This window comes from Moschus berezovskii, chromosome 8, assembly GCF_049115385.1.
Source record: "Moschus berezovskii isolate FMDL1 chromosome 8, NW_MosBer_1.0, whole genome shotgun sequence".
NCBI lineage: Eukaryota > Metazoa > Chordata > Mammalia > Artiodactyla > Moschidae > Moschus > Moschus berezovskii.
Window position 1 is genome coordinate 68,114,430 of NC_142467.1, and position 20,535 is coordinate 68,134,964.

A 20,535-nucleotide genomic window follows, 5' to 3' on the forward strand; every position below is an offset into this window, starting at 1 on the left:
CCTGAAGGGGATGGGGACGGAGGGAGGGGGGACCCTTTTTGTGCACTTGGGCTGGGGGTGTGCTGCGTCCCTTCCCTGGGTGTGGGGGCCCGGTCGGCAGCCCCTCCAGGTGCGCCCTGGGGCGGGTCTCCGGGCCGGCAGGGTAGGAGTGGGGGGGACGTGGGTTCGGAGGGCAGCGCCCGGGCCGTGGAGGCTGGGAGGGCGCGCAGCCGGGGCGCTTCAGGCCTTGGAGAAGGTGGCGGCAGCGCCGGCGGGGCCCCCGGGGGCAGCTCCGGGCTCCTCGGCCCAGCGGTTCATGCAGCGGCGCCGCGCGTTCATGAAGAAATTGCTGACGGTGTTGAGCTCCAGGCCGAGCTGCTGCGAGATGGTGACCTGCATCTCCTTAGACGGCCGCTTGTTCTCCTTGAAGATGGCGATGAGCGTGCGCCGCTGCAGGTCGGTGAACACCAGGCGCTGCTTTTTGGGCTGCAGCGCGCGCTCTTTCTGCTGCTCCTGCTCCTTCCGCTTGCAGGCTGCGGGCGAGCGCGGGCGGGCGGGCGGACGAGAGGGACGTGGCGCCACCGCGCGGCCGGACGGGAGAAGACAGGCCACGTGTCCCGGAGCACCGAGACATCAGGAAACACAAATGCCGGAAACGCGAGAGATGGAGAGACGACACGGGGACAGGGCCAAAAAGACAAGGAGACACAGAGAGCAGGAGGCAGAAAGAAGGCGGTAGGTCAGTAGAGACCACCAGTAATGGAAGGAGAGGGGAGCAGACAGTCGTGGGCGGGGAACAGAGACAAAGGAGGCAGATGGGGGGGTAGGGGAGACAAAGAAGGGGACATAGTGTGAGCACACTTCCGCAGGCACGGGTCGTCACGCCCTCCCATACCCTTTCTGCATTCTGACCCCCTCCCAGTCTCATGTCCCCAAACTGCCCCTCCCCTCCCAAGAAACCTGACCTCAAGAGTACAACTAATGGTGGCTTTCTGCCCTCCCTCCTGCAGCCCACACCTGGGGGATGTTGGGAAAATGACCCGGAAACACTACATGTGAGTTATTTGGCTCAGTGTAGACCTGAGTGAAAGAACTGGTTAATTAATACCTCTTTGTGGGGGGTGGGGTCACAAACCCCAGGAACATCTCCCTGGAATGATGGGGCAACTAGGTTCTCAGAAGATGGGTGACAATCCATGCCTCCTTCCTGGTGACCTGAGGCCTGATCAGCTTAGGGATCCAGAATCCAGCTAACATGGTCATCCATTTGATCTGATTCTGATCTCTGAGCCCCTACTCTGGCCTCCCTCCACCAGCAGGCTGAGACCAAGGCTTGGCATCCCTCAGGTCCCCCAGGGAACTTCTGGAGGGGGGGAATTGTAAGACCAACCCTCCCTCTGCCAGAGCCACTTGGCCCAGATGATGGGGAAGGCATAGGTGGCCGCCCTATGGTCAGTGCTTGTGTGCTAAGTCACTTCAGTCATGTCCAACTCTTCTCGACACTATGGACTGTAGCCCTCCAGGCTCCTCTGTCCATGGGATTCTCCAGACAAGAATACTGGAGTGGGTTTCCATTTCCTTCTCCAGGGGATCTTCCCGACCCAGGGATCGAACTCGTGTTTGCCTGTATCTCCTGCATTGCAGGCAGATTCTTTACCACTGAGCCACTTGGGAAGCCCCCTGTGGTGGGTGGAAGCTTGCAAAGGAGAAGTGGCAGCATCTCAGAGTGGTGGAGCTAGGGTGTAGCCTATGATCATGCTCCCCCCTGCACCAGCTCCAAAGCGGGCCCCTCCCCTCAATGCTGTGGGGTCAGTGGGTGGAAAACATGATCTTCACCAGCCAAAGCTGGCTACCTCCACCTGGGAGCTGGCGACATCAGCAAAAATGCCATCAGGGTCTCAATTCCTTGTCCACACACTAGTCAGGGACAGTGGGTGGTGGACACCCACCCCATCCTGCCTTTCCATGAACCGCTTGCCCCAGCAACTCCGTCACCCCCAGAGTGGCTGGTGGCACAGGCTGTACTAGCAGATCTCCACTGCCAGCCCTGGTGGCCTGCTGGGACCACATACTAAGCTGGCTTTTTTTGGTTCTGGAACAGTCTGAACCAGATGACATGCCCGATCAATGTCCACACACATCTGTAAAAAATAAATGAATGTCCCCTGTGCTGTGGCTCATTTCTCAGTGATGACAGCTCCCCCTCTCCCCCCCAAGTCCCCCCCTCCCTTTGAACTGATGCACCACTTCCTTCTCTGGCTTCTTCTGACCTGGAACACACAGTGCTTCTAATTGGCTGTTTCAGGTTTCATAATTAAATAACAGTGGCAGGCAGAGGTTACTGGACTTTTCAGAAAAAGCCTCTAATGAAGGAGAGCAAGAGAAAGTGAGAAAAATGGGAGGAGGACTGGGGGCTGATGCTCTCAGAAGAAATAGCTAAGACCGGTGCAATTAGAAGTTAGATTCTGGGAGGGGTAAGAGAAAAATACTGTATCCACGAAACAAGAACCGGATGCTGTTCAATAGAAAGGGCCATGAAGGGGGCAGACAATGCTCTTAGACTTTAAGTATATTATAGCAGGAATAAAGTCAATGTATGGATTGGGATATAGGAAGTGGTTAGGAATCTGCTTTCACCGTCAAGGGCCCGGGTTCATTCCCTGGTTGGGGAACTAAGATTGCACAAGCCATGTTGCACAGCCAAAAAGTTTAAAGAAGAAGAAGAATTGGAACATAAAGCAAATATCCCTGGAAATACAAGTGGATGCAGAGATGGAAAATGAGGGAAAGATGATAACAAAGTTTGAGGATAAATGTGCAGGTTTGTCATCTGAGCAAGAGGCCATCCAAAGCTAGAGAAAGGGAAGCCCAAACAAATTATATCAATATGATTAGAATAATATGTGCATATGCATGTGTGCTCAGTCATGTCCAACTCTTTATGACCCCATGGACTGTAGCCCACCATGACAGGCTCCTCTGTCCATGGGATTCTCTGCATCTCCCGCCTTGACAAGCAGATTCTTTACCACTGCACCACCTGAGAAGCGGTTGGAGGACATGAGAATTCAGTTTAAAAGAGCTCATGAAATGCTCAGCTCAATAAATGAAAAAAGACTCCCTGAGGCTCACCCTTGTGAAATGTCAGGGACCCAGGGTGAAAAGAAGATAAGTGCTCCCAGAGAGGAAAGCCACATGCCATTTGGAGAACTAAGAATCAGAGTGGCTTTAGGCTTCTCAAAAGCTAGGAGCCAGTGGAACAATGCCTTCAAAATTCTGAGCAAGATTTATATTCAGCTAGAATTGTGTGCCCAGCCAAACTCAAGCATGAAAGTAGACTAAAGATATAGTCAGACATTCAAGGCCTCCAAAAGTTGACTTTTGTGTACCCTTTTCTCAGAAAGCTATTAGAGGGCATGTTTCATCAACATGAGGAAGTAAATAAAAAAAGGAAGAAGTGGGATTCAGGAAATGTGATTCAACCTAGAAGAAAGGAAAAGAGGTATCCCATATGAAGAAGGGAGGCCCTGAAGACACAGGACAAAGGCACCAAGGACATGAGGTCAGCCCCGGATCAGAGCCGGCGCACCAACAGAAGTAGAAAGGGGAGCTGTCCTAACATGTGTTAGTTTTGCATTTTGTTGGAGGATGTGGGAGAGTTTGTGATAGGCAACCATAAATTCCTGGAAGAACAAACAGCTGTACAAGAAAGGAGACAGCAATCCTAGTACTCTATGAGGTAAAACCTAGGAGATGAACAATGTACCAGGCAGCATTTTGTATACAAAGTGGGGAGAGGGAATATTTGTTCGTGTTTTATCTGCATAAAGAAACTTTGATGGGAGAGAGGTTCAGGAGACGGGGGACATATGCATACCTATGGCTGATTCATGTTGCTGTATGGCAGAAACCAATGCAATATTTTAAAGCAATTATCCTTCAATTAAAAATAAGCATTAATTTTAAAAGAAAGAAATGCAGAAAGGAAGCACCAGGAACCACCTTGGCCTCTCATCTCCTTCAAACTGGCTAGCTTGTGAAGCTCACCAGAGGAGGCCACATCCCCATTCTTTTAAGGAAAAGCTGGATCTCAGGCAGCAACATAGGGAAGAGTCAAAAGGCAGCCCAGGCCTTTACATTCTTGCCACCTGTTGTGACCTTCAGTTCATTCATTCCCGCATGCTTTCATTCACCTACACTTAGAATTGTTCTCACAAAGTCAACATGCGTTTATAGGAAGGGCAGAGATACAAACACTTTTCAGAAAGCCTGAAAGAGCTTTACACGTCCAGGGCCTTCCATGTGCGTTTTTTTTTCATCCTTAAGATGATTCCATAAGGCAAGGAAATTCTTTCTTACTCAGAGAAGGTAAGCCACTTGCCCAAAGTCACCCAGCAAGTCCTGGCAGGGACAGGACAGGAGCCACGGTTGACTGGCAGATGGGAGGGAGGTAAGAAGTGGGTCGCCTCTTCCTCACCCACCTCCCTCTTCTCCAATCCAGAGCCGAGTGGGGGCCTCAGCGAGGAGGCTGGGGGAGGGGCCAGCCACAGCAGAGTCGTGAAAAAACTTCGCGTTTTGTCGATCACAGCAAAAAGAGGCTCCGCTCTCCCCCCGCTTCCCGGGCGTTCAATCTAATTACAGCTCCTCACAGCCCGGATCGATCTGGGCTCCAGTCGGAGCTGTTTACCGGGAGCAGCTTTTGTCACCGCTTCATCCCCCACAGCCCCCAGTGGCGCCGGCCTGGAGGCCCCTGGCCCCCCCGGGGTGTCAGTGCAGGTTGGGGAGGCGGCCCAGAGTGGCCTCCTGCGCCCACCAGTATCCCTTCCAGCACTCAGGATCACCCCAGTCCAGCCCCCAAACCGCTGCAGTCCCTGGAGGCAGCCCTAGGAGGAGGAGAGGACAGAGAATGGGCCCCTTTCACAGAAGTGAAAACAGAGGCTGTGAGGACTGACCAGGAAGTAGCCCTGGGGAAGAGGGACCGCTGGGTGGAGCAGCCTCGGGCCTACCACCCACAGCCCCCAGACACTGCCCTGCCACTTCTAGGGCCACCTCTCCCACAATGATCTCCCCTGGGGACCACGACTGTGGTGTGCCTACAAAGCCTCCTCCACCATCCCCTGCTCCCCCCGGGGCCCTTCCACCTCCATTTCTTCCTCCCCTATCAGAGTCCCTTATACCTCATCGTGCCCTCCATCACCTCTGCTTCTGTCACCTCCACCATTACCATCTCCTCCACTGCGTCGCTTCCACCTCCGCTGCCTCTTCTGCCCTCACCTCATCTCCACCACCACCTCAGTCCACAGTCTGCCTCCATCACCCCATCAACACCACCTCTGCTCTCATCACGTCCTCCACCTACACTGCTAACACCATCCATTTTATCACCTCCAAAACTGTCTCCTCCAATATCCTCACTTGTACCATCAAACCCCATCACAGGGCTCACCTTGTATATGACTAGCACAGGGAGTACATAGCCCAGTCCCCTTACCAGGGCTTCCCAGCTTGTGGTGGGGGGACAGGGAGGGGCTCCAGACTCAGGCCCATACCACTAACCATGGTTGCCATGACAGCACAGGAGGAGCTAGCTGGGCTGGCTTGTGGGATTTTGGGGGGAGGGTTGTCTCTCTGGGACCCTGGGAGTCAGTTCCTTTACAAGGCCTGCTTCAGTCTCAACTGCAAAACTGGGACCCTCTGCCTCCTTCAAACACTTCAGTGTGCCATCAGCTGTCCGCCCCTCCTCATCTCATTCGGCCCCTTACCCCCACTGTCTCTCTGTTCTCCTGTCCTCCTGCTGCCCCGACTCAGCTCACAGCTTCGCAGCCACGCTGGTTTCACCCCGGGCACAGTCCAACCTCAGGCCTTTGCAACTGGCTGCCACCTCTGCCTGCATCGCTCTTCCTCACGTTTCTTTGTGACTCCTTCTAGTCTCCATGCAAAGCTCTCATCTCCTCTGCGAGGTCCATCCTGACGCCCCTCCAATTTAATTCTGCAAACTCTCCCTGCTCAGCTTTTTTCTTCCTTTTCCCCTGACAGTATTTCCCATTCTCTCAGGGAATGAGGGTTCTGGCTCCAACTTTCTCTCCTGTCCGCCCTCCATGACCTCAGGGACGGAGAATCTGATACTCGGAGCAGATTCCACGATTTTAGAGCATCCAGGGTCCCCCACCTCGGTGCTGTCAGTCATTTTGGGGCCCAGGGATGAGGAGGGTCTGGGGCTGGTTCCTGGGAGTCCTGGAGGAGAGCCAAGGGGATACAAAAGAGGCCCCTTTCCAAATTAGCCTGCTCCTAGGGCGCCCCTCGAGGACTAAGGGTGGGCTTTTCCATCGGCAGGAGGCAGCGGTCTCCGCCCCAGCAGAGGGCGGGGCTCGGGGAGCAGGGTCAGCCAGGCTGGGCGGCATCCGGGCAGCGATGGCAAAAGGAGGTGAGTGGGGGTCACCCTCAAGTTCCCTTTCATTTCAGACCCTCTGAGGCTTGCTCCCACAGCACCTCTGTCCCTCCTGCCTCCTGCCGTTCTAGGAAGTTGCTCACCTCCAGGAGCCAAGGGGGTAGTCAGACTGGCCACGCCGTGGGTTACTGCCGGGTGCCCGCCTCTGAGCCTCTTTGCTCACATGGAAAATGGTCTTAGTCATGAGCCCTGCCTTGCCAGGCTCTGCGAACGGGTTTAGCCGGGAAAGTCCTGAATAGGGTGATGGCACTGAGCTGAGGCTCTCAGCTCCCATATGGGGGTGCGGGGGAGAGGCTAGGTTCCAGCCCCCACTCGTAGTGCAGCTGTGAAGTGCCTCTCCGCCTCAGGACATGCCTCAAGCCTCAGCACCTTCCCAGAATCTTCCTGGAGAGGGGAGGGATGGAGAGGCCAAAGAACTCCTACACATCCCTCAAGGCCCAGGCTCAGTGGCCCTTGCCCCAGGAAACTCTTCCCCTCACTCTCAGCAGAGCTCCAATTCCTTCCCCCTGGGAGCCCTCTGATGTCCAGCACAGAGTGGACCCACAAGAGGCTGTGGGCCGGCTGTGTCTGTCCACTGACTGACTCCCCTCCCCACTGTGGGTGTCGGGGACTAGCCCAGACTGGAAGACCCTGCACAAGGAGACCTGGTGGCCACTGCTCTGGAGGGCCAGGTAAGGCAGTGGGACCCCAGGAGTGCCCTGTCTGCAGTCAGCCAGGGAGAAGCTGGGGCCCTGGATTCAGTCACCCCCTCAGTGGCTGGCGAGAATCAGGGCCCCTTTGGGGGGAGCCGGGGTTGCACCTGTTAGCTCCCATCTGACCCACACCTGCCGCCTTCCCCCTCCTTCTCCCCAGACACCCCATCTCCTTCTCTCCTCCCTTCCTTCCCCTTCTCCCACCAGTCCCCCGCTCCCCTTCTGGTTCCTCAGCATCTTCCTCCCTCATCCTCTCCCTCCTCCTTCCATTTCCTCCTCCAGAGGCCCGCTGTGGTCCACCAGGGTGACCTGGAGAATGAGTGGCCCTGCTATGCCTGTCCGGGGCCATCCCTAGCCCAGCCAGCTGACCACATGGGCTGTCTGTCCCTGTCTGTTGGGTTTGCCTGTGTGAGGACGCACAGGGCCCAGCCAGGTGGACAGAGGTGTGAGGAGGATCTGGTGTGTGCAGTGTGCTTTGCTGCATTGGGGGGGGGGGTTGTCCATGCAGAGCAGACCACAAGTGTGAGTGACAGCAAGTGACCTATGATGGTAGGCAGAGCCGTGGGTATGACAGGTGGATGGGAGGGACAGTGCAGGAAGGCTCAGAGGATGTGGCCAGTCAGTGGGCAGTAGGGGAAGACCCAGGGGCCAGCAGACCTCAGCGTGATCTTGTCTTGCAGCTGGCCTGGGGTGTGTAGGGGACACAGCGTGGACGTCAGATGGAGGGTGCTGTGTGAAGAGTCAAGGGCATAATGTGACTTCTGGGTATGACAGCCAGTGTGGGTGGCCCTGAGCCCATGGGGTCTGAGTGTACAGAATGCAGGATGGGCCACCGAGACCCTAGGGCAGTTCTTATCTGCTCTTGTCCAGGGACTGCTAGCTGCCCTCCGCCACCGCCACCCTGTCCTTCCCGCTGAGCAGGCGCCAGGGGCCAAGCGGCCCTTCGCATACACTGCGTGGTTTACAACCCTGGTCCTGATGTCCCCATCCGTCCATGGAGGTGGGGGTCCCACTGTACAGCGGTCCAAATGCAGGCCAGGGCGGGCCTGCAGCTGCCATGCCTTCCTTCACTAGCTCTTTGTCCACACACTTATCAAGCACCTACTGTGTGTGATGCTTGGATAGCTTTGCTGGGGAAAGCAGTGAGTAAGATGGATGCAGCCCCCGCCTGACGCGATCTGATGTGATGACATGCCAGTCAAACAATCTGAGAGACAGGGAGACCCATGGCTGCCCCGCTGTGCAGCGGGGGTGGAGGCAGGTGTGGGTGGGCTATTTGTAGGGGAAGACCTGAAGCTGGCTGTGTGGGAACAGAGCTGGGCATGGAAGGTGAAATAGGAGGCCGAGCTTGACATCTAGGGACAACGAGGGAAAGGCGTAGTGAAGCTCAGGGAGACAAGGCAGGAGCCAGGGTCGCACTAGCAGGGTGACACCCCCACGAAAGGCTGGGTTTGACAGGAGAGGACAACAGCTAGATGGTGGCCCCCAAATCAGCGACCTAGGAGCGTTGTCTCAGTCCCTCTGTGTCACACTCTGTGCTGTGTTCAAGGTCCCCAAAGAGTTGCTCTTGTCGGCCCCCTGCCCCCCGGCCTCGTAAGCCTGTACCCCACAGTGTCCATCCACCTGGGCACAGGTTGGGGTGTGGGAGCAGGAGCTGGATTCACTATCCCCTCCTTCCGGCCACCTTCTGAGCTCAGCTCAGCTTCTTGGAGCAGACAATTCAATACGGAGCCAGGTCCCCGGCTGGGATGATGACTGGTTTCCTTGGCGACACATCCCGCCCCGGCCACCAGCTGCCCAGCCCCAGATGTGGGGCACATTGGTACACCCACCTGGTGGCTTGTCCCCACTGGGCTGTCTGCCTTGAGCATTCCCCGCTGGCCTCCCCTGGCCAGAGACAGTGAGTGACTTGCCCAAGCTCACACAGTGAGCCACTAGGAGGGGAGCTGAGCACATTCATACCTCCATCCTCTTTATCCACACCCTGCATCCCTGCGGGCCCCAGTAAGAGTTTCTCATGGATCGGAGTCATCTCCAGGGAAACCGAGGACCCTCTGGAAGCCTCAGCAGTCCCCTGTGTCTCTGCTGCCTCCCGGCTCTCCACACCCGCTCCTTCCGTCCTCTCCTCCCCTGCCCGCCAGGTCCACACCTCCCATCTCCCAGCATCTGAACCACCTTGGCTGTTGCCCAGCCTCCCTCCCTCCCTCGATCCCTCCCCTCTCTCCTTCCCCTGATGGGATTTTAATGGCCGCATTTTCAAATTAGTTCTGAGCCTTTCAAAGACTTATCAGAGAAATGAGCATTTCCACTGGACTCTGGGCTGCCCCTGGTGGAGGGGGGGAGGGGGGCTCCATCTGGTGGTTGCAACGCCTGTGGTGGGGGGTGGGGGACGCTGGGGGTGACCAGGGGCAACTCTCACGCCTCGAACCCCCTCCCCATTCAGGCACTGCGAGAGGTTTGGGGGGGTGCAAACCGCATCAGTGCGCACACAGAGCTTTTATTTAAAAAAAAAAAAAAAAACCTGTTAACAGTCACAGCGGCCAGCAGTTGGAAATGGATTTGAAAAAGATGACAGGAAAGGAACCGGTGATAAGAAAAAGCGTAGAGAGGCCAGCGCACAAAAGGGAGGGGTGGGGGGAAGCGCAGAGAAGGGAGGGGTAGGGGAAGCCAGCATCTCAGTGACTGGGAAACTCAGCCACGGATAAACTCACAAGCGAAACTGTGGCGGTGCACGTGCGGTCTGGGGCCGACCGCAAACCATCTGAAACCGCCCAGGCGTCCACCGGGCGGGGAGGTGGTTGAAGAAAGGAGGGAACGGCCAAAGAGAATATTACGCAGCTGGCAAAAGGGCCTCCGAGGCGCTCTCTTTCCTGATGTGGATGTTCCGCGTCAGGAGAACTGCCGGGGGAGTGGGGGTGGGTGGTCCTTCGGTGGTATTTTTTTACAAGAGGAAAAAGAAAAGAACGTGCATTAGGGGTGCTGGATTAAGTGTCACCTCTCTTTAGAAGGAGAAATAAAAACTGGGATTTATAGAAAGGAGGACTTGGCGAATGTATCCTCTGCTTGAAAAAAAAAATACAGCACTTTTTAAAAACCGGCTGGGGAGGCAGAAGGCAGGCGGAGGGAGCGAGCGGGGTCTTTGTCGAGGTTCCCCAGCGCACAGGAGCTTTTTTCTTTATCCGCTCTCTGCTCCAGCCGGCTGCGGATTCTAGTCTCCATTTGGGGAAACGGAAGTGCTCAGGGGACACGCCTTGTCCACGGTCACGGGCCCGAGCTGCCGCCAGCCCAGGCCTCCCTCTCTGGGAGTGTCCCCGCGCGCTGAACCGTTTGCGTTCCGGGCGCAGCGTCCCGACGTTCCGAGGGAGCGCACAGCCGAGCGCGCCAAGTCCGACGCTGTCCTGCTTGGGCCGGGAGGGAGGCGAACCCAGATACGGCTACCCCTGGGTGAGATGTGATTTCCCCTCCAGTGGTGGGATGCGAGCGCCGCCGGTGACCCTGCTGGGACGCCGCGGGTGTGCAGTGTCTGTGTTCCGGTCTCCTTACGCTGGGCCGCGCGCGTCCACCTCCCGCCGAGCTGTGGAAGGCAAGTGCACGCTAGATCCTTTCGACTTTGGGAGATCCCACGTCCGCCGCGGACGGAACGGCGGAACGGGGCGGACCGGGTTTTGCACTCGGCGGCTTGGCCGGCACTGCGGGGCGGCGGCGGCCTGGGGCAGTGGGAACCAAGGCACTGACATCCTCCCCAGAGCGCGCTCCGATGCGCTCGGCTCCGTAGAGAAGCATGAACCCTGCTGTATCCGCACCAGGCCCCCAATTGCCCACCCCGTCACCGCTCGCGGACGCGACCTTCTCCCAACCCCCCAGCACTAGGGAGTAGGGTCGGACAGCAACTGCCTGGAAGCGGGAAGTGAGAAGTGGTCAGGCGGCCCAGCTGGGGGTCCATGAATAATTCCTGGCCGCTCGCAGCGGTTTCAGGAGAGAAAAGCGGGTTCCCCCACATCCCCAGCGCCCGGTGCTGCCTCCGATTGCCAGACCCGACTTGAGCCGGAGACTGCGCTCTCTTGTCCTAGCGTGGACGTGGGCGCCTACTTGTGTCCCGTGAGGACCTACCCTCACATCCCCGTTCCTTTGCATCTCCGCTTGAGTTCCCCATGCGCTACACTGCGTCCCGGGCACGTCTACACTTCCGTCCTTTCTCTCCGGCGGCCGGCGCCAGTCATGGACGCCCTACTGGGCCGTTTCCCTCTGCCAATCTGTGGCTTGGTGCATGTGACTCTTTAGGTCTAAGCCCCGTGCCCACTCCCACATCAATCCATAGGGCAAGACAACAGCGGCAGGAGGGACCCTGCCCCAGCTCATCCTGACCCCACCCACATCCTAGCCCCATCCGCATACCGGCCCCACTCACATCCACACCTATTCGGCGGAGGGGAAACTGAGGCCGCAGGTGCCCCAGGACACCCCAGGGTCAGATGGGTCTCCCAGGCTGGTCCTGGCTCCAGACCAGCTTTTCCCCTCCCCTAGGAGCACAGCCTTCCTTATTGATCAAGGGCCATATTTAATTAAAAACTTGATTCAAACCAGCCTGAGCTGCCCTGGTTAAGCCGAGCTCGCTGCGACAGACAAAGACTCCAGCCGTAATGGCCCGGCCTCCATCCTTACAGCAGCTCTGGCTTCCCGCCTCCCAGCCTTTGTCCTTGGTGTTTCCACCCGCAGGGAGGCAGAACAGAAAGTTGCCTCCACTTCTGGGATCTGGGGAGCGACCAGACATGGTATTAAGAAGAGGATGGTGAGACCCCTCCAGCTGCGGAGAGGACTCCAGGGGAGGGGGTGGAGCCTGGAGAACAGCGTGGAGGAGGAGGCGGCCAGAGGTGGGTTGCTCCGACTAGAGTGGTGATGACTGATAGGGGGCGGGGCGTCGGGGTTGGGGGAGGCTAGGGAAAATGGCCATGTCTTGGTGAGCCCGAGGATTTTCAGCTAAGGAGACTTCAGAATAAAGAAGCCAAAGCCCAGCTCCAGGACCTCTGTGTGCTTCTCTGTAACGTTGGGGTGACCGACCAGTCTCTCAGGCAGGAAGGAATTCTTGACCTGGGGTCCAGGGAGGCTTGACATTCAGTGCTCCAAATTCTCCCTGAGGGCCAGCAGCCAGGAGGAGCAGAAGCAGGTGGCTCTGTGTTCAGCAGGACACTGGGACTGACTTCCACCCCCCTCCACCCCCCTACCCTCTCAAGGGTCTCTGGTGGTCCCTGGGGGGGCTCCCGTGGGCACAGGGGTCTGTCCAACTCTGTGCCAGGAGGAAAGTGCATTCCTTCCCTCTTGGCCCAAGCGTCACCCAAAAGTGTTTGTAAGCTGGACCTGGATGTAACCTGGAGAGCCTTCCTCCTAGTCCTAGCCTCAGTCCACTGAGCTCCCCTCCCAGCCTTTGTCTCTGCTGGGCCCTGAGTGGGATAGGAGCCTGAGCCTCTCAAGCCCCGCTTACTGTTGGCTCCACATCTCCCTGCTTGTGCAGCTTCTGCAAAGTGCATTCCTTTCAGCCCTTGCTCGGTGGTCTGTAAAGTGGGCTCATTATCTGAACTGGCTTAAACAGTCCTTCATTCCTAGGGGAAGGGAGGGCTCTGGGCACCCCAGACAGCCCCCTCCCCATCTGACAGCCAGAATCACGGAACCTGGGCAGGGAGCTGGCACCACCCCACTTGGGGCTTGTGTTCTAGAAGGGGGGCTGGTGTGGGGCCCCTGGGCATCGTACCCAGACCCACAAGGCTCTGGTACCCACAGCCCCAGTCTCCCCCTACTCCCGGTTTCTGGGGGGGGGGCGGTTCTGCAGTGTCTCCTCTGGGTCCCAGACCCCCTTCCAGCTCCCCTGCCCACTCTCTGTGGGTTCCACGAAGCACAGGTTGCCAGTGGCGACCCGGGTCTTCCCTACAGACTAGGAGATGTGGGTGTGAGCAGGTGAGGGTGAGAAGCCAATGTGGCCTCAGGGTGCAGGTTCTGTAAATGTGTCCTCAGGGGTTCTGGTGGTGGTGGGGGCGGGGACGGATTGATAAGAAAAACCTCAACAAGCACCTCGGAGGTGGCACTTGATTCTGTCCATTTCTCAGATGAGGAAACTGAGACTCAGACCCTTGCCCAGGATGAGTTAGTGTAGAACCCAGGTGAGGCCAGTTCTCCAAGTTCTCAGCTGGGATGTCTTTCTTAAAGGGTCTGTAAGGGGTGTGGGCCCTTGTGGTTGGTTCAAGGTCAAGTTTAATAGAAGGTACATTGGCCTTTGGGGGGTGGGGGGGCAGAGCATTTATAGGGGATGGTAGTAGTCCTCCCAGAGTAGACCTCTGAGTTGAGTCTCTTCAGCCTAGGAAAGCCCCCACCCCACCTGCCCGCCGGCTTTTCAACACCTGATGGAGGATACAGAATGGGTGGGGGCAGGCCTGTCCTAGTCTGGGAAGAGGGGCAGTTGGTGTGTCTTTTCCCCTTCCATTACTGTTCCCCCCAGAATCCCAGCCGCTGGTCACTGCTCTCACTGTGCCCACCCCCTTCAGCTCCAGAAATGGCTCCCTCCCTGCCTCAGTTTCCCCCACCAGCGGTCTCCCTCATCCTTCAGGGATTCTGGGTTCAGGGCTGACTAGTGAGCCAGGAGGAGGGGATCCTTCCTTCAATCGCCACCATCTGATATTTTATATATTTTTTCTGATCAGTTACAAAAAATACTTTTCCTCCGGAGTTGCAATTTAAACAATATTTGAAGACGGCCGAAGTTATCGACCAGGCGGCGGTGATGAATTAGAGCCGGTAATTCGAATTCATCGACCACCCCGCCCCCGCAGAGGAGTCCGTCAGCCCCTCCCCCAGCCCCTCTCCCGTAATTACCGTTTGAGACGGAGTCTTCCAAGGGAGGGCTTCGAAGAGGTGGCGGCTGGGAAGCTGCGGGGCTCTAAGGACCCTGGGGGTGGAGCAGGGTGAGAACCCACCAGGGAAATGGTGTTGGGGCCTTGCAGGATGGGCCGTCCCCAAGATCTCAGAATTCAGACCCAGAGCCTGTCTCCCCCAATGCACACATTTTACAGATGGGTAAACTGAGCCACAAAGAACAGACAGGTCTGGGAGCAACGGAGTGGGAAACCCTGAGGTCTACCTGGCCAGATTTCTTGGGTGCTTCAAAAGAAAGAAATCCCCCTTCAGTCCTCAACCCCAGAGGACTGCCGGCTCCACGTCTCCCTGCTTGGCAGCTTCGGCAAGTGCGTCCCTTTCAGCCCTGGCTCGGGTGGTCTGTAAAGTGGGTTCACTATCTGAGCTGGCTTAAACAGTCCCTCATTCCTGGGGAAGGAGAGAGGTGGAGGAGCTGGGGGCCGTCCGGTCCCAGACGAGTGGCCGCAGCTGAGGGGCGGCCGTTGGGAGCCCTCGGCTCCCGTGTCCAGTCTCCTTCTCTGCCTCTTTGTCGCTTTTTGTCTTTCTCACTTGGTCTTTGCCGCTGTCTCTCCCTACCTACCTCTGTGTCTTTCTGCCTGTCTCTGCGTGTGTCTTTCTCCGTCCTGACCGCCTCCTGGTCCAGGACCTTGGGGAGGACACCCCGACTGTCGCCCCCAGCAGCGGGGCCAAGAAGCGAGGCCGGAGACAGAGGCCCGCAAGCGCGCGGGCGGGACTGGGGCGCGGAGCTGCCGGCCGGTCCCGGGATGGCGGGCGGCGTTCGCTGGGCTCGGGATGCGGACTGGGGAGGAGGAAGGGCGGTGAGTGCGGCCTGCCGGGGTCGGACTGTGCGGGTCGGCGGCCTGGAGGCGCCTCAGGCTGTCGCGTGCGGGGCGGCGCGTGGGGGACGGATGAGCCAGGCCGCCTCCCCCTAACCGCTGCGATTTGCCGCCACTTAACCGCTTTTCACTTGCGCAGCGACCGGAACTAAAGGCCTCTCGACCGGTCGGCTCCTAATTACCCCACGGCCCAGCCACCTCTAACATTCTAAGCCCAGCCCCGCTCTGGACGCGGTTTTGCGCGCGCCCCAGGTGCAGCAGGTGCCTAGGGCCCGGTGCGCGGACCAGGCGGGCTGCAGGGTCACAGAGTGGGCAGGGGCCTGGGGAAACAACGGAAACAGGCCGGGTGTCGCGGTTCAGTGTCCCCTGGACCTGAGGATGTGCCAGGCCCTGCCTTCATCCCCTGCATTTCCCCTAGGGGCCCCCAGACGGTCGCTATTCTGAGTCCCAGTCCAAATGGGGAAACCGAGGCTCAAAGAGGCCAGGAGGCTCTCTACCGCCACAGAAGTCAGGGAGGCCCGGCCGGATGCAAGCGCGGCCTTAGTTCCCGGCCCCCCTCCCCTGCCGGTTGGCGCTGCTCTCCCACAGCAGCACCCCCACGGGGACTTCTCCCCTGAGGTTTGCCATTCTAAGACGCCCTGATCAATCTTTTGGATGGCCCTGAAATGTGCCATTCGAATGCCACAAATGGGTTCTGTTTCTTACATGATGTGACAGTGGAATAAAAAAAAAGGAAACTGATGTGTGTCCTTTGGGTACACATGTGTCAGACACAATGTCCCCGAAATACATGCGCTGGGGAGGAGGCCAAAGGTGGCCAGAGTGGTGGTAAGTCAGACCTCACCAGTGACCCCATTCGACAAGGGCCACTTAGTATCTGTGGTGTCAGAACTCTGCATTTGGCCTGCTCCCTAATGTCACCTGCATCACGCACACACGGCAGGCCATGAGTGTGCATTGGTGCACTTGAGTGTCTCCTGTGAACACACCTGTGTCACTGCAAGTGTCACGAGGGGGGTGGGGCAGGACAGAGTGGATCCTGTCCTCAAACGAAACCGTCCAGGTTCCTGACACCATTTCTAACATTTCATGGCAACCTCCCCACGCACTTGGTCACCTGCCACATGAAAGGAGGATTTATTCCCCAATGTGGAGGATGAAGGAAGCCTATCTGAGGCTCAATCACCTTGTTCTGCAGAGGGGAAACTGAGGCACGCATGTAGATGCAGGGCCCCCAGACTGTCCGGGGGAGGGGAGCAAATAACACAGACCCCTCTCTGGCACCCCAGTCTTCATAGCAGAAGGCTGCAGAAACAGCCAAATCCCTCCCATCCTCCCCGCTCCAGGGGCGGCTGGTTGAGCCCTAGCCCGCTCCAGCCAGCCCTGCTCGCCCCTGTGCACTGAAGTGATCGATCAGGTGCCTGGGGCTGCTATTGTCCCCATGGCTGGGGCGGCTGCAGCCCCTCCCGGAGTGGCCAGTAAAAGGCGCCCCCCACCAAAGCCAGGCCACCACGGTGAGAGTGGGGGCTCTCCTGCACCACACCCCCTACTCAGCAGAAGGGGTCCTGAGCGCCGGCTGGCTGGGGGCAGGTGTGGACCCTGCTGTTGTCAGCTGGGAGGGAGAAGGGGGTCAATGAGCATCAGTGGGAGTAAGATGAGGCGGCAGAGAGAGGTAGAGAGGGAGCAGGACAGAGAGGAGGAGGAAGAATGAAACAGGGAGGAGAACGTGGATCGAGCAAAGAAACAGATACCAGTTTGCCCCGACAGAGAGAGTAGAAATGAGAGAAGCACAAAATGGAAAAGAGAGGCGGGTTCGGTGCGCGCACTCGAGCCAGGAGCAACCGCGCGGGGAGGGCGGCCGGCCGTTGGGGTGTGAAGGCCTCCGGGCCGCGGGTCCCCCGGGCCGCCCCTCCCCCGCCCGTTCTCGAGTGACCTTTGCCAGCGGCCGGAGGGGGGAGGGGGCTATCGATCGCCGAGGCCCAGCTACAAAGAAGCGCGCGCCGGGGCCGGGGGCTGAGCGCGGGCCCGGCTCTGGCTGCGAAGGCGTCGGTGTTCGGTGCACGGTTCCTACACTCTGCCCCCGGAGCGGGAGGCGCAGCGAGGGGCCTTTCGGAGGGAGGGGGGTGGCACTCCGAGCTGAGAGCGGCGGCACGTCTGGATCACACCCCCCACCCCGCTACACACATACACACACACATCACACACAATGAGCGACACTGATGGCAACTTGCGGATCCTCCAGCAGTCTGAAAGGACCCAGAGACCCCACTCTCAGTTCCTGGAGGGACTGAGCGGGAGTGTAGACTCCCGTAGAGGAGGGACGGCGGCACAGTCCTTTCCCCCCTTTTGGTGACGGTACAGACGGGCAGGGGCGAAGATCGCGCTCTCACCTCCTGCAAGGGGGTCCCTAGCGGGCGGCGGAGTGCCAGGCCACCAAATGGGGAGGAGGCCGGGGCTCTCCGCCGACGCACTGCCTGGTGTTAGGGAACCCCCCGGAGCAGGACCCCTAGGGTCGGGCGGTGCGCCCTGAGCTCCTACCTGCCAGGCGCAGCGCCGACATGCGCTGGAACTCGGGCTCCTGCAGCCACTTCCACATCCTGCGGAAGGTCTCACGGCCCGATTTGAGCTTGCTCCAGGGCTTGGGGTTGCGCAGCAGGTCGGAGAGCGTGCCCTGCGAGCGGCACAGGATACGCTGCGCGAAGATGGCCTGCGGGATGCTGTAGCGCTTCAGCTCCGCCGTGATGCGCTGCGCCACCTCCTTGGTGTTGATCTCCTCCGCCGCTGCGCCCGCCCCGGGGCCACCGCCGCCCGCCGCCGGGCCGCCGCCGCCCGCGTGAGACCCGTGCGCTCCAGCCGCCGCCAGCCCGCCCAGCGGCGCCAGCAGCCCGGCGGTGCTCCCGCCGCCCGCGCCGCCGCCGCTGCCGCCGCCTCCGGACAGCCCGCGGGCCAGCGCGTCCTCCGCGCGACCCAGCAGCGCGGCGTGCGGCTCGAAGGCGGCGGGCGGCAGCAGCTTGTCCCCAGCCAGGTGGCCCGGCGCGCCGTAGGCGGCCAGCGGCGGGGGTGGCGGCGGCGGCGGGGGCTGCGGGGCGCCATGCAGCGCGGGCGGCAGCGCATTGGGCAGCGGCGACAGCGGCGACCCCATGGCGGGCAGCTCCTTGCCGTAGGGCCCGTAGAGGTGGCCCACGGAGGCGAGCGCCGCGCGCTCGTCGCGCATGAGGGTGAAGCTGCCGCTCACGCTGGCCGCTAGGCGCTGCGGCGGGGGCGGCGGGGGCGGCGCGGCGGCCGGGTGCGGGTGCGAATGGGGGTGGCCGCCGTGCGCCCCGGCTACGGCCGCGGCTGCCGCATGCTGGTGGAACTTGTCCGCCACCGCTGCGAGCGGGGGCAGGTGCTGCAGCGGCGTGAGCGTCGTGTAGGTGCCGCCCAGACCCGGCGCCTCGCAGGCCATGCCCATGGCTGGGTGCAGCGGACCCGCCAGCTCCCCGCGGAAGTCAGCGCCGCCGCCCGCGCCGCTCGAGCCGCCCGCGCCCCCGGCGCCCCCGCCGCCGCCGCCGCCGCCGTCCAGCAGGCTCGCCATGCCGGCCACTAGGCCGGGGCGCCCGGGCGCCACCAGGCCGCGGTGCTGCGCTGCTGCCGAGCGCGCGTGGCTCGGGCTTAGCAGCTCGCCCGCCTGCGCGTGGGCCACGCCGTGCAGGCCCCCCAGGCTCTCCAGGCTCAGCTCCATGCTCGGCCGCCGCGCGCGGACTCCTCGCCGGCTCGGCCGCCCGCCCGCCGCGTGCGCTCTTCGGCGCCGGCCCGGCGCGCTCAAGGCCGCCGCATGGCCCCCGCCCGCTCCCCGGTGGCTGCGCGCGAGGCTGCCCGGCTGCGCGGCGTACGGCCCGGCCCGGCTGCGAGCGCGGCCACCAGGATGTGGCGGGGGAGCGGCCGCCGGCGCCCGGGCCCGGGTCTGACGTCAGCGCCCCCGCCCACCAGCTCCCCTCGCCGCCGCCTCCCGCCGACTAGCTCTCCGCCCGCCCTGGCCCCCTGGAGCGCCAGGCTGGCCGGAGTGGGCTAGACTCCGGGCTTCTGCCAGACACCCTGCCACTGCCTCCACCGTGCCCCCTGGGGATCAGTGGTACTCGGGGACGGAGGTCGAGGACAGACTCAACCGAGGCGGGGCTGGGGACCTCGACTCTGGGTCTCAGATTCTCTGTCTCTCCCAAGGGTCGTGAAGGTTACTTTCCTCCCTGGCACCTGTGAGTCCATCTTTAGGGAGTGCACCAGAGTGGGACTCAGTGGGGGCCTGTGATCCAGGTGTTGCCCCCTACTCACGCAGGTCCCTAGGAGGTGGGCCCTCTGCTCGCAAACCTCCCTCTGTCCTAGCACAGGTCGGGAGTCACATCGCGCTCCCAAAGTTCTCCCTGGGTGGAGGGTGCTGAAAGGAAGGTCCTCAGGCTGATTCCCAGCCTGTGTCTCCAAGTGTCTGGATCTGCTCCCATGTGTAGGCACTGGGCCTCAGTTTCCCCAGCTGTACAATGGAGCACCCGGTCTCAGGGATGCCAAAGGCTCCTCCTATTTCCAGGTCCTTCTACTTGCCCCGGTCTCCAGCTTGGGAGCAGCTTGGGGTGACCCTGAAAGAACCTCTGTCTCCTTCCAGATCAGGCAGGCCTGATACACATCCTCTTTGCTTCCCAGGAAGCCCCTGGTCAGACTCCACCCTCTCCCTGGGGTTTCTCTTTGGGGTGAGAGGAGGGAAGGTGCTCCTTTTTCCTCACCACCTGGAGACAGGTGAGGCCCAGGGACCCCTGGAACTGGGATAAATGAGGGAGCCTTCCACACTCAGAGACCTCCCCCAGCCCACCATGATCCCTTTGTGGGAATGAGATGCAGGTCAGGAAGGGGAGTCCAGAGTGGCCAATTCAGACCTCAAAAAGTGCCCCCAACTGAAGAGCAAGCAGAGTGTGGGGTGAAGAGGGATTCCCCAAACCAGCCCTACCCCTTCTTCCTGCCCAGGGGATAACCAGTGCCTTTTCCCAAAGGGGGAGGAGAAGGGTAGGGCTAGTAAGGTCTGTGATGGAGTCCCCCAGGAACCCCCACCTCAGCAGGGAGGGCCAGGACTCTAAACCGTGGGTGGAGGGCTGCAGAGGCCCTGTCAGGGAGCTCCCCCTCCATGAAACCCATTGGGCATGTTGCTGTCACCACCTTCAGCAGGATTGGAGGTTTGATTCTGGGAACTGCCACTGGACTTGGTGTCTGTGCGGTGGCTCCTGTGTCTCAGTTTCCCTTTCCCTGACTGGGGTGGGGGGAGGGAAGGGGAGGGTGCCTTCCTGCCTGCCCCCGCTGAGAGCCTGGGCAAGTCTTTGCTGTCCACCATGGTGGGGAGGGGGTGGGCTGGCTCCCAGTGCACCAGTGCAAGGAGGTTGAGGGATCAAGATGATCCGACCGCCCCTCCCCAGCTTGCACAGTGCGGGGTGGGGAGGGGTGGGGATCAGACAGTAGAATGGCCTGAGCCATTTTCTGGGGTTGAACAGGGCACTGAAAAAAACACTGCCTCCCAGTGCCTTGTGCTTAGGACTTAGCATTTAGTAGCCACTTACTGTTTACCAGGCACACATTCTTGCTTCACCGAGCCCCAAGGGGAAGCTGTGCCTCTATTCAGCGTCCACCGCAGGTCCAAGGTAGAGAGTGGCAGTTGTGGCTGTTT

The 20,535-nt window shown here is 59.9% G+C and overlaps 1 protein-coding gene across 1 annotated transcript; it reads right to left on the reverse strand.

Moving 5' to 3' along the window:
* Nucleotides 1–219: 219 nt before the first annotated feature.
* Nucleotides 220–18,576, reverse strand: ONECUT3 (one cut homeobox 3). The gene is made up of 2 exons (XM_055430766.2): nucleotides 17,394–18,576; nucleotides 220–512 (listed from the first exon to the last, which is right to left on the reverse strand). Exons 1-2 carry the CDS (start codon nucleotides 18,574–18,576, stop codon nucleotides 220–222), a joined length of 1,476 nt encoding a protein of 491 aa, XP_055286741.1.
* Nucleotides 18,577–20,535: the final 1,959 nt, after the last annotated feature.

What these genes read in the sequence shown, in the direction of transcription:
- ONECUT3 (XM_055430766.2), bottom strand. Translation starts at nt 18,576, where the DNA reads ATGGAGCTGAGCCTGGAGAGCCTGGGGGGCCTGCACGGCGTGGCCCAC. An exon ending in GTCGGCGCTGCGCCTGGCAG is followed by an intron (nt 513 to 17,393) that starts GTAGGAGCTCAG and finishes GCTCGCCCGCAG; the next exon opens with CCTGCAAGCGGAAGGAGCAG.